Genomic DNA, 13,053 nt, shown 5'->3' on the forward strand with positions numbered 1-13,053 from the left:
ATACTCGTCACTGGTGTTGGCCGTGAGCGGGAATTGTTAACCGCTACACCACCGCCCCCACAAACACACTCACAACAACAACCGGCATTCTTCACGGCGCTTGTGCCAGGCTATGTGCACACACACCCACATACACAAACCACTCGCTGGCACCGGGGAAGCCTTACAGATTTACCCAGAATGGGTTTCCCATTGCGGTGACCCCGAACCGTGACCTCTTCACCCCCCCCGCCCGCCCCCCCTCTCTCGGCAGAACGTTCTCGCCAAGGCCCTCTACGACAATGTGGCCGAGTCTCCGGACGAGCTGGCCTTCCGCAAGGGCGACATCGTCACGGTGCTGGAGCAGAACGCCGGCGGCCTGCAGGGCTGGTGGCTCTGCTCGCTGCACGGGCGCCAGGGCGTTGCTCCGGGCAACCGCCTGCGCCTGCTCGTTGGCTGCTACGAGGGGGGTGGCACGGGAGGAGCCGGCGGCGGCGCCTCCGCCGCCCGGCAGACCTGCGCCGCCAACGCCGGCGCGGAAAGGGGCGGCTTCCGCTCGCAACCGCAGGAGGACATCTACCGGGTGCCACCGTCGCCGGGCTCGGCGCAAGGTCTCTACCGGGTGCCGCCCTCCCAGGGCGTGTACGACGTGCCGCCGGCGGCGCCCGGTGCCGGCGGCGGCCAGGCCCCCTACCGGGTGCCGCCCTCCCTCGCCGACGACGTCTACCAGGTGCCACCTTGCTCCTCCTCCTCCGTGGCGGCGGGGGGCGACGGGCCCCACGACGGCAGCCAGGACGTGTACCAGGTGCCGCCGTCGCTGGCGGCTCAGGACGTGTACCAGGTCCCGCCGTCGCTGGAGGCCCCCCGGGGGGCCCAGACTGTGGGGGGCGCGGGTCAGAGGGGGGGGCCCCAGGCCCGGCTGAGCCCCACGCGGAGGGGGGGGCGGCGGGGGGGCCACGGACGGGGTCGCCCCGCCGACGCCGGACAGGAATCCCAGCGGCGGTGGAAGTGGCGGCGGCGGCAGCGGCGTTGGGCAAGACTCGTGCCGGGTCCACGCCGGGGAGGTGAGTGGCGATGGGGGAACTCTGCGTGCGTGCGTGGGGAGCGGTGGTGGAGCGGTTTGTGCGCTGCGCTATGTACCCGGTGGCCCGGGTTCGATGCCCGCTCACAGTTCAACACCGCTGTTGGTTATCTGAACTGGTCCTGGGCCTACCCCGTAGGCCGACTCGGCCTCAAGCAGCAGGGTGGCGACGACTTCCGGAGTTGAGCAGCACGGGGTGTGAAGGAGGAGGAGCAGGAGGAGCAGGGTGAAGAGTAGTTCCAGGTTGTAACGGAGCAGGGTGCGGAGGAGGTGCAGCGCTCTGTGCTTCTCCAGGGTCGCACAGCGAGATGAAGAGAGGTGAGGGACGAGGGGGGGGGGTAACAGACGGGAAGGGTGAGAGAGAGAGATATCCATTGTGTGATGGTCGAAACCAATATTTTTTATTATCATCGTAGGATTTGAGCCAAATTAGAACCAAACGTAACTCGCTGCGCTTTTGACACGGCCGTTGGGTCGCAGGGCCGGTCCCATCGGCGCGCTCCGCCTGGAGAAGCCGACGGATCAGATCACCAGTTTGGGAGCTGTGAAACCCAGGACCTTGCGCATGGCGCTGGATCAATGCTCTGACCCCCCTGCCGGCATCGATTGCGACGCCCAGGGATCGATGCGCTCGTCGCTTGCCCGCGGAATCGACGGATTGGCGACGCATCCTTGACCCCCCCCCCCCACTGGTTACCAGACAGGGTGATCCCCCCACCCACGCCAACCCCCCCCATACCCCCCCTCTGTGTCGTAATGTTTTATTGTCTTTGTTGTAACTGCCAGAGGGATCTCATTACTCAATGGAAACATTTAGCAACGTTGTGAAAAAAATGCACTTGGCAATTATTTTATTCTTAACATTGTCGGGGATGGAAATGATTCCATTGTTATCGCATTGTTGTTGCAATCGGTAATGTCAACAGCAGCTTTGTTAATAAGAGACTGGATTCTTGCCACGGGAATGTGGAATTTCCGCCGCTGGCGCTGAGATGAGCTCACCGCATTGCTTATTTGGAGCAGGCTCACATTTAGATGTTGGCAGCTATTTAAAAACCGTAACTTGCAGTGCGCTGAAGCATTCACGGTGCCAAGCGATCAGTGCTTCGAGCGTTCGAGTCGACGAGGATTGAATACACCGAGCAATCGATAGGCCCCACTTTGTGTGTACATGTGGCTGTTTGAGTGCAACCAAGTTGCACGGCACGGTGTGGTTTATCAACCCCACGCACCGCTCGCAAGCAGCACCGCAGGGACTCGGGGTGGGGGGCAGGTGGGGAGGTCAAGGGGAGAAAAAAGCTTTAGCCCCCCACTAAACATCACTCCGAGCAGGGGATGGAGGGGGGGCGCGGGATGGAGGGGGGGCGCGGGAATGGGGGAGTGGGGTGTGGGATGGAGGGGGGGGGTGCCCACGTCGCCTTCTGCCCATGGGCGGGGGGGGGGCTCCAGGAACCTCCAGGAACCTCCAGGAACCAGCCAGACTGTGTTGCCGGCCTGCGAACAGTTTGATTTGGTAAAATTACGATCTCGTAAAATTCTCTCGAAGCACAAGGGGGGGGGGGGGAGCTTCCACACTGAGGGGACGGCTGCAGCGTAAACAGAGGAGAGAGAGGTAACAAACACCACCGAGTGTGCGGCCCGGCCCCGTGCCACTGTTATGACAGCCGGGGTCAAAATAAGAGCTGCGACTTTTGTTTTTGTAGAAAGTTTTGGGCGGGGGGGGGGGTCGGTAGCGTCGATGTCGAGGATGGAGGGGGGGGGCAGTGGTTGCGGGGTGGAGTCTGGGGAGGCGGCTGGTGGTGATGAGGGGTGCATTGTGGGTTGTCTCGCACAATCTACTGCTGGATGGGATGCCTCTCCACGCGTCTCGGTCTTGGGTTTGGTGCAGTATAGACGTGGGAGGATAGACGGGACGATCGACTGTCGAATTGCCTTCTGCTGCCCACCATGCAGCCCTGCCTGTCTGTAGCCTCTAGCACCTGGGTATGCATAGCGATCGCCCATCCCATACGTGACCCAGGCTTGGCACCTGCCGAGCTTGTCAGATGTGGTGAGGTCAGGCGCGTGTCTTGGTGATTTGGTCATGCTAGCTATTTATTATGTTAGCAGGGTAAGGCCCACTGAGCTCTGTAGCTCTTTTTCAGAAGCCACCTGGCTACAAATTATAGCCCAACGAGAAGTGGCTTATCACGTGGAAATGTATAGCAGCCAAATACTCTAAACGTGTGATGTTGATTCTAAATGTGGAGGGAAAAACCGGAGGACCCGGAGAAAATTCCACACGACCACGGGGAGAGAGAGAGAGTGAACATGTAAACGCCGAATATATACAAGTGTCAGGGTCGGGATTGAACCCACGACCTCTTGCATACCAGGCGAGGTAGCTAACATCTCGACATCGCGGGTGGTGATAATGGTGACCTCTCCTTTGCCCAAGAAGCCTCACCGCGTCTCAAGACAGTGACCCACGAGTGTGCTGCTGCCACCTTGCTTGGTGGTCTCGCTTGCAAGCGGACACTGGAGAGACAAGCCGCTAAAAACACAAAGACAAAGATCCCCCATCCCCCCCCCCCCCCCCACGAAGCTTTTCACGGACTCTTGGGGCAAGTGCGCAACGTTGGTGGATTTCCCGGGATGGTGCCTTGTAGGCGGATGGATTACCCTGCAGATTTAAGTTGCTGGGTCTCTTCGTTCGAGGTGCGGCCCCAAAATAACAGCGGCGCAGGTCCCTTTGTGTTCGCGCGCAGGGCTACGAGTGGTTCTGTCTACGAGGATCCAGGCCGATGGCTCGTGGTAATTATGGTCCCGTCTTCCGTAAAACATTGCCTCGACGTTTGGCCAGATCAACGTTGAGGCCCAACGTCGATCCACCGTTGCCACGTGGTTGGAACCGTTCGGCCGACGTTGCCTCGACGTTGGCCCGACGGTTCCACAACCACGTGCCGACGTTGGATCGACGTTTCGGAAGAAGGGACCATAATGGCCGGACAGTAAACCGTGGCCTCAACGCTGGCCCACCGTGGCGCGCCCTGCCGGGTGACGTAATCGTCCACTTGCCCCCTTTATTGATCCGTGAAAACTTTAGAAAGCATCGCAGTTTAAAGGGGTGGGGGGGGGCTGTGTTGCATCCTTGTCTTATCTTCAGCCGCCCGTCCTCGAGCACACATCCACACAGAGGCACTGAAGTCACTGGGGGCCTCCTGGGAGCCAACACAGCAGCGGCTTGAACCAGGGGGGTGAGTCATTGGGTGAATAATCACGTACGTGGATCTGTCCGTATAAAATAACCGCGATGAGATTTAAATCCACGTGGTAACCGAGAATGATTTGAACGAGCTTCATAAACTCGCTGACCGTCAACAATGTTGGCGGTTTCCAAGAGTAAGCAGCGAGCGCGAACAAATCGCGAGACGCGTGATTTTTGTTTCAGAGTCGCTCGCAGTCACTTAGCATGGCACACGGATTTCCTTACAAAATGGACGATTGGTTAAAACATTGTTGTCCATTATCTGCACATTTATTTCTCTGGGGTCAGGCAAGGGATGGGAGGGGGGAGTGTGCTCGGTGTGAAACACAATTCAACAACGTGGGGGGGGCGGGGTGGGTACACACAAACACTAGCCAAGACGAGGTTGAGAACCAGCGGCTTCATGAATCCAGCTCGAGGCCTCCGCGAGGCCTCCTCCTTCGCTCCCCACTTGCTCCACCCAAACAGCGAGACGGAAACTCGAGGAGATCCTCGCCCCCCCCCCCCAAAACTGAACGACGGTGACGCAACCGGAGGAGTCTCGCGAATTCGGTGGTGAACATTTTAATTGGGGAATTAGCCACCCCCCCCCACCACAACCACCAACCCTCTCCCTCCCTCCCACCCACCCACTACCACCACCAACCCTGCTCACCAAAAACAACTACCCAGCCACACCGAGCCCCCCACCCCACACACCCCACCCCACCCACCAACCCACCCACCCAACCACCAAGCCACCCACCCCCCCACGCCCCCACCCACCCCCCCACCCACCCCACCCCACCAAACCCCCCACCTACCTCCCAACCAACCAAGCCCAACCCCACCTTCCCACCCCACCCACCCCCGCCACTTCACCCACCCATCCCACCCCACTCACCCCCCCACCTACCTCCCCACCAACCCCACCCACCGAGGCCCCCACCTACCCACCAAGCCACTAACCCACCCACCCCACCTCACCCACCCCTCCCACCTACCCCACCCACCCCTCCCACTAAGCCACCCCACCCCACCCACCCACCAAGCCCCGTCGGTCCCCTCCTCTGAGTCTGGAAATGGAACTCCGAACGCTGCAGCTGAAGCCAAATTGGCAGAGGCCGTTACATTCCAGCCTCGGCTGCATCACCGGGGGAAGGTGAGTGATGAGGTAAATCCGCCAGAATGTGCGCGCGTGTGTGGTGCGTCTTTGCGTGTATATATATGTGTGTATGTATGTGTGTGTGTTTATATATTTTGGTTATGTGGGGGGGGGGGGTGTGGGGGGAGCGGTGGTGTAGTGGTTAGCTGCGCTGCGCTACCAGCCCGGCGACCCGAGTTCTATTCCCGCTCACGGCCGACACCAGTGATGATTATCTGAGCCGGTCCTGGGCCTCCCCTAGGTTGACTCAGCCTCAAGTTGCACCTGGCGAGACGTGTAAACACATCAGGCGCGGTGCTGCTGGCCACCCACCCCCTCGTGTGCGGTGCTGGCCTTCATAGGTGCTACTCGCTAACGGCGCTTGCCCCAAAATTCTCAAGGCAACACAGGGGGGGATCTTTGTTTTGTGTGTGTGAGATTGCACGCGTGTGTGTGTGAGATTGCACGCGTGTGTGTGAGATTGCACGCGTGCGTGTGTATCATGGCGCGTGTGTACGTCGGACGTCCTTAGCACCGTACACAGCCAACCGCACATGAAGCGGAGGTGCGGAATGTGCGCCTTTATCTTGTGTGTGAAGGTGAGAGTGTGTTTGAAGCGGAGTGTGTTGACGTATCCGCGTGCGTTTTTCTTCGTGGCTTTATGTGTATCTGTGTGTGTGTGTCTGCGTGTGAAGGTGAGCACGCGTGTGTACACATGCACGTGTACGTACTGTTGGCACCGTGTGGGGAGTGGTGACCATACTTCACCACTCTGGTCAGTGTGGGTTGGTGAGGTCGGCAGTGCCCGCGCTTGGCTGTCATGTTGCCACTGTGACGTTAACCGTGGACCGGTTAACATCTCAGAGCGTAGTGCTCTAATCACTACGCCACCGAAAATAAGCGCATGTGTGTGTGTGCGTTTATGAGTGGTAGTGTAGCGGTTAGCGCGATATGTTATGAACCCGGCGACCCGCGTTCGATTCCTGCTCACGGCCAACACCGTTGAGAATTATCTGAACCGGTCCTGGGCCTCCCCTAGGTCGACTCAGCCTCAAATGAGTACCTGGTGCGATGTGTAAACATCGCCACTGGGGAGACAAAGGCGGTCGGGCGTGGTGCTGGCCATCCACCCACTTGTGTGCCATTCCGGCCTTCATAGGTGCTCGCTAACAGCACTTGTCCCAACAGTGTTAAGGCTATATGGGGGGTCTTTATCTTTGTTTTTGTTGGCACAGTAGGGGGCACAGCTGGTGCATCAGCCAGTCATCTCAGCCAGTCGACCCATGGCACTTGCAGGGTCTGTCCCATGACCTCCTCCTGTCAGCGAGCCTTTGACACTTTGACATGACGTCACCATCACTTCGTGGCAAATTCCGGGTGTTGGTATTGGTGTGTATCTGTGAGAGTGTGTGTCGTGTATCTGTGAGTGCACTTTCACGGCCTCATGCTGCAGCCGTTCACGTGATCCCTTCCACGGCTAACATCAGTGGCGAGTGATGGCTCATCGGATTCCTCCGGTATGATTAAATATTCTGATCTGAGCATCTGAGCTCACCCTGGGCGTCGCCTCGGTCCACTCGGCCTTCACATCCGTTGCTCGCTCACAGCACTTGCCCCAACGGCCTGGGCGGCTATACTGGGAGGGGGTGGATCTTTATGTTTGTAGTGTGCTGCTGCTGCTGCTGGTTGCTGCTCTCCAACGTTCGTCGCTCGAGGCCGCGCGAGTCCGGGCACGGCGCGGAGAAGCGGGGAAGACTGGTTCTGTCTCCCCCCTCTCTCTCCCTGTCGCTCTCCCCACCACTCCCGGTCTCTCTACCCCCCCTCCATCCCTGCCCCCCCCCCTTCATCCCTGCCTCTCTCCCCCTTCCCTCCCCCGTCTCTCCCCCTCCTCTCCCGCCTCTCCCCCCCCTGTCCCCGTCTCTCATGGGGAATGTGGAACAAAGACAAAGATCCCCTTTGTAGCCTTCACAGACTGTTGGGGCAAGTGCTGTTAGCTAGCGAGCACCTATGAAGGCCGGCACGGCACACGAGGGGGTGGGTGGCCAACGCCACGCCCGGCCGCCTTTGTCTCCCCAGCGACGATGTTTACACACCGCACCGGGTACTCATTTGAGGCTGAGTCGACCTAGGGGAGGCCCAGGAGCGGTTCAGATAATCGTCACCGCTGTTGACCGTGTGCGGGAATCGAACGAGGAGAAATACAAACACACGAAGTGGGGTGGGTAGGGGGTGGGATGTGGGCTCACTCCTCAGCTGTGCTCCCTACTCTGCCAACAGTACACACCCACGGACGAGTCCCAACGCATACCACAGAAACACTTCCGTGATTCCATGCGCTACGAGGAAGGGCCATTGACCGAAACGTTGTCCGTCACGTGTGCGGTGTTGTTTGACGAATGTGAGTCGTGCAATGCGTGAGCACCGCTGCCACTGCAGCGGCGTCACCACATAATTAAATAATGTACCACCCCACTAATCCGAATACTGGAACTCCCCCCCTCCCTCCATAACCTCTCCCTAAAACTTACGCTGCAGAAAATCTGGACTCCCACCTGTGTATGTACGGGGATATAGTGTTTCCCCCTCGCACGCTTGGTGCGTTTTCTCCGGGTGCTCCGGTTTCCTCCCACTTGTGTATCAACGCACATTAATTGGCCGAAGACTTCTTCATATGTAGTGAACCGCAGAGCTTGGGCAATAGCCAGAGCCGGCTTCTCGCCAACGTGTGGCCGCTGCTGCTGCCGCCGCTGCTACCACTGCTGCCTTCCCGCTCGTCTGTGGTTCATCATCCTCCTTGTGCCTCTGGCTTGTCGCCCTCTCTCTCTCTGTCTCTGGAGTCATCCCCTCTTTACGAGAGCGATGAGTGGGTAACGTGCATCGGTGGTGACGCAGCGTTACGAGATGACGTGATGATTATTATTGTTGTTGTTCGGGTCGTCCCGCGTATTCTTCCCCATGATGTCCATCCGGCGTTTCGCCCTGCGCGCTGAAGAAGTTCCAGCGCCAGGCTCCCCGGCGTGCGGAATGAAACGTCGGACACCGTGCCGCGCGAACGTTCGCGGCACAAGCCGAAGACGGAGCGCCGTACGGCAGCGCCACCACGGTATCGGGGGGCGGTACCACCGCTTGCGGTGACCTCATCGTCCCCCTCTCCCTCCCTGTGACCCCTCCTCCCCCTCCGCCCGTTACCCCCCCCATCCTCCAATCAGGCGTCTCCTCGCGTGTCCTCCGACGATGTCTATGACGTGCCCCCCTCACTGGGGTGCGCCACCCCCCCACGGCCCAACACCCGGACGGGCCAGGCCCCCCTGCACCACCACCTCCTCCACCACTACAGCAACCACAACCAGCAGCAGCAGCAGCACGGCCTTCATCTACTGGCATCAGGGGCCGGCGGGGAGCAGGAACTTCAGGTGAGAGGGGGGAGCAGAGGGTGCCTAAGCCCACCAACAGTGTGCGTGCGCGTGTGCATGTATGTGTGTGTGTGTGCGTGTGTGCGCGTGCGTGTGTGCGCGTGCGTGTGTACGCGTGCGTGTGCGCGTGTGTGTGTGCGTGTGTGTGTGTGCGTGTGTGCGTGTGTGCGTGTGTGCGCGTGTGTGTGTGCGTGTGTGTGTGCGTGCGCGTGTGCACGTGTGCGTGTGTGCGTGTGTGTGCGTGTGTGTGTGCGTGTGTGATAGTGTAGCGGTTAGCGCGCTGCGCTATGAATCCGGCGTCCGGAGTTCGATTTCCGTTCACGGCCAACACCAGTGACGATTATCTGAACCGGTCCTGGGCCTCCCCTAGGTCGACTCGGACTCAAATGAGTACCTGGTGCGATGTGTAAACATCGCTGGCCACCCATCCCCTCGTGTGCCAAAGTGCCGACCTTCATTGGCACTACTTGGTAACAGCACTTGTCCCAACAGTCTGTTAAGGATAAACCGGGGATTTTTGTCTTTGTCTTTGTTGTGTGTCTGTGTGGACGCTGTGTCTAAACGTGCCTGGCCCTCGCACCGCCACCACCGTTACTCCGCAAGGATCGTCGCTCCCGGTGACACTACAAGGGCACTTTATTTACGAACGCTTTCCAACTGAGGTCGAGCGCGTAAGTGCACGAGCTCTCGCGAAGACGATCCGATGTAAATTCCAATTTTTAGTTGTGATGCTATACCAGGGGGACTTGCGGTAAAAAAAAATCGGCAGTAAAAGGATCAGCGGTTGTCGGCCGCCTGTAGCATCAGCTGACACTTGCACTGTGACGCCGGCGCCGCCCGACGGGCGCCTCCCGTGGTGAACGGCGTCACGGCATCTGCACCGTCCACCGCGGGCGAAGCAGGCGGCCTCGCGTGGCTGCTGTTACGATTTACGCGCGCGCCGCACACGCGACGCGCTATCAGACGGGCCGGGCCGCTGATAATCTTTTTTCCATAACTGCGAACCCTCTAAAAACGACTATGAGCGGAGCGAACGCTCTTCGCCGTTTAGGCCCCGGCCACCGCCGTTAAACACCCACGGACGATCGCGCGCGCCGGGGGTGGGGGGGGGCGGGGCGGTTGTCCTTCCTCGGTGCTAACGGAGCTTCAAAAAAACCCTGGCGTCCCACGACCTCGGTCGAGACGGGAGGCCGGGCGCGTAGCTACAGTTACAAGGTGAGAGCCGCCGCGCCTGAAGGCCCTCCTCCTCTGACCGCGCCTGCCTCCCCCTCGGGCCCAGGTGTACGACGTGCTGCCCGCGAGTGGGAGGGGGGGCGGCTGTGGCGGCGGCCAGGACGTGTACGACACGCCGGCGTCGCTGGGCCGCATGGTGCCCCCCGTGCCCTCCGTGGCTCAGCAGCAGCAGCAGCATCATCAGCAGCAGCAGCAGCATCATCATCATCATCAGGTGATGTCTTGCGTGATCACGCACAGCATGGGCGCACGTGGTGAGCACAGTGTCATGAAATTAGTGGCGTGCGGTGAAAGCGTCGATTTGTCTTCAACGATGCCGTAACCTTCCAGGACACGCGGCCAAGGCTTCGCGGCTCATCTCAGTGTCCTCTGGTTTCTCCCCCTACATGTTGAATCGATATGGGTTGGCTTCTATAAATTTCCACACGATAAGCCGCTTCGTTGAGCTATCATTTGTGGCCAGGTCGCCTCTGAATAAAGAGCTACATAGCTCGGTGGGCCTTGCCTGGTCAAATAAAAAAAAGTGTGTAACATTTTTTGTTTAATCTTCCCGCCTCGCCCTGTTTCAGATGGAGACGATGGCCTCTGTGGATGAGACCTACGATGTCCCTCCGGCCTTCGGGGGCCGCAGCGTGCAGCAGGCGACCTCCGGTGCCGACGGACAGCGTCAGGCAGCAGCATCCAACGGCTACCCGCGCCAGCAGAAGCAGCAGCTGCGGCATCAGCCGACGAGGAACGGCAACCACGCTCACGCCGCCGAGTCGCGGCGCTCCTCGGACGACGAGGTGTACGACGTGCCGGCGCTCGCCAGGGGCGCGCGGGGCGAGACCCCGGCGCCCGAGAGGCCGCCGGGGCCCGTCTTCCCCTACGCGGGCACTAGCGCCGCGCCGCCCCCCCCCCGGCCAGGAGATATACGACATCCCGCCGGGCCTGCAGGCGCCCAGGTCAGAGCCGCGCGAAGCGCCGGCCGCGGTGGCGCCTGCGGCGGCGGCGCCGGCGGCGGCGGACGATGCCGAAGAAGACGTCTACGACTGCCCCAAGCCCGCGGTGCCGGCGTCGGCCGGTTCCGCCCGTGCGGGGAGCTCGGAGCCGCCGGTCCTGCACGGCGGGAGGGCCGCCGCGCCGGACTCGCGGGCGGCGGCGGTGGAGGCCTCGGCGGAGGGCCCGTCGGCCTCGTCGGCCTCGTCGGCCTCGCAGGACATTTACGACGTCCCCAGGGAGGTGTACGCCTCGGTGCGCAAGGCGAGGTCGGAGGCGGCGTCGTCGCGGGACTGCGAGTACGACGTCCCTCCGGCGGCCTCGCGCGACGCCGCTTGCGCCGAGCCGCGGTCGATGGCGCCGGGAGTCGGGCACCAGGTGGCCGCCGCCGTCGGGGCGAGCGTCGGGCGGGGCGGCGGCACGTCCTCCTCCGCGTGCGTCGACGGCGCGTCGACGGCGCCGGCGAGAGCCTCCAAAGACGTCGCGTCGCCGCATTCCGGCTCCCGGCAGCAGCAGCAGCGAGCGGCACCCGTGGCGTACGTCGGGGGCGCGCACGGATCGTCAAACGGGCCAGCGGGCCCGCAGCGCGGGGGCCCCGTGCCGCTCGGGAATGGCCTCTCCCACGGCGGCGTCGTCGGCCACAACGGGGTCGGCTACGGCGACGGCGGACCCAGGAGGTTGCCGGCGGGCGGCGCGGACCGGCCGGGGGGCATCCAGGCGCGGCCGCTGCCATCGCCGCCACCTTTCCCCGCCGTGTCGTGCGGCGACGGGGACGACTCGGCGGACGGGTCGTGCGACCCCGGCTCGGACGAGTACGACTACGTCCACCTGCAGGTGAACGCCGTGGGCTCGCGGTGTCCCATGGGTGAATTATTTTTAGGGGCGCCACGGTAGCGAGGTGTTAACTTTCTCGCCTGGAGTTTGCGTGTTTCTCTCCCCGTGGTCGCGTGCATTTTTCTCTGGGTCCTCCACTTTTTTCCTCCACATTTAAAAACATGTTTTGAGGATATTTGGTTGCGATCAAGTTCCACGTGATAAGCCCCTTCGTTAAGCCATCATCTGTGGCCAGGTCTCATCTAAAAAAAGAGCTATATAACTCAGTGGGCCTTACCTGGTAAAATAAACAATAGTTTAGCTTCATTTATCCGGGCTGGGGAGTATAACCGCGCTTGCAATTTATTTTTATTCTGAAGTGATTTCTGGGTCAGATCGCAAACTGAAACGTACGTCGTACAGCCCTCTCCACCCGACACGGCCGATTACTCAAATGTGTGAACGCATTTCCCCTCTGAAGCAGCCGGCCATTAGCAACCAACATCAGTTGCCATGAATAGTGAATGTGTCCATCAGACCTGGGTGGCGTGCTTCCCACGCGTAATATGTATTTATGGGAGCGCCGATTCTATTGTCGACAGATCCGCAATCGCCGGTCAGGCCAATTGGTGCTGACGTGGCCGCCAGCGTAAACTCAAATGGGCGTTTTAACAACAAAAGGAGTTTACAATTCCCATTTCCCATGCGTTTCTTGCATTGCGGTGGAGAATAATTGGCACATAAACAAATACACACACACACTGCGTATGCAGTGCTCAGGTATCCCTCGATATACGAGGGGGAGGCAACCTTAAAACAAAAAAACATTGCGTAAATCGAGAAGAAATTTCCCACGAGTTTAATCCCAAAAAAATGCGAGGTGCGTTTCGGTCCACGTCTTTTAAAAACAACGGCGCTACGCCTCCTCTACATGAAATGAACGCTGAGCCACTTGCGTGCTCCCGAGGTTCGGAGGTGAACAGGGACAGCCAGACCCCGCAACGTGCAGACATCCCGGAACGGGAAAGGGTAAACGAGCGTTTGCACGCGTGAGAGGAGACCTGCAGAAAACCCGCATTGGCCTTCTGGCGAGCCAGGATACGGCACCCCCCCTCGACGTTCAACGGGTAGGGAGTTTGACAAACGTTGCGTGCAGTGATCCACCTACCCTCGCGTCATTGCCTGT

At 60.3% G+C, this 13,053-nt stretch overlaps 1 protein-coding gene across 1 annotated transcript in view; it reads left to right on the forward strand.

Annotated features, from left to right (window-relative positions):
• The window catches only part of BCAR1 (BCAR1 scaffold protein, Cas family member), a 38,624-nt gene that overhangs the window by 22,822 nt on the left and 2,749 nt on the right, over positions 1–13,053 (forward strand). The window contains exons 2-8 of the mRNA XM_078606922.1: positions 254–1,068; positions 1,541–1,721; positions 5,390–5,448; positions 8,423–8,533; positions 8,640–8,843; positions 10,123–10,290; positions 10,646–11,888. Coding sequence (XP_078463048.1) covers positions 254–1,068; positions 1,541–1,721; positions 5,390–5,448; positions 8,423–8,533; positions 8,640–8,843; positions 10,123–10,290; positions 10,646–11,888 — 2,781 coding nt within the window. The remainder of the gene's footprint in view (positions 1–253; positions 1,069–1,540; positions 1,722–5,389; positions 5,449–8,422; positions 8,534–8,639; positions 8,844–10,122; positions 10,291–10,645; positions 11,889–13,053) is intronic.

Source organism: Lampetra planeri, chromosome 26 (assembly GCF_965212315.1).
Source record: "Lampetra planeri chromosome 26, kcLamPlan1.2.h2, whole genome shotgun sequence".
Classification (NCBI taxonomy): domain Eukaryota; kingdom Metazoa; phylum Chordata; class Hyperoartia; order Petromyzontiformes; family Petromyzontidae; genus Lampetra; species Lampetra planeri.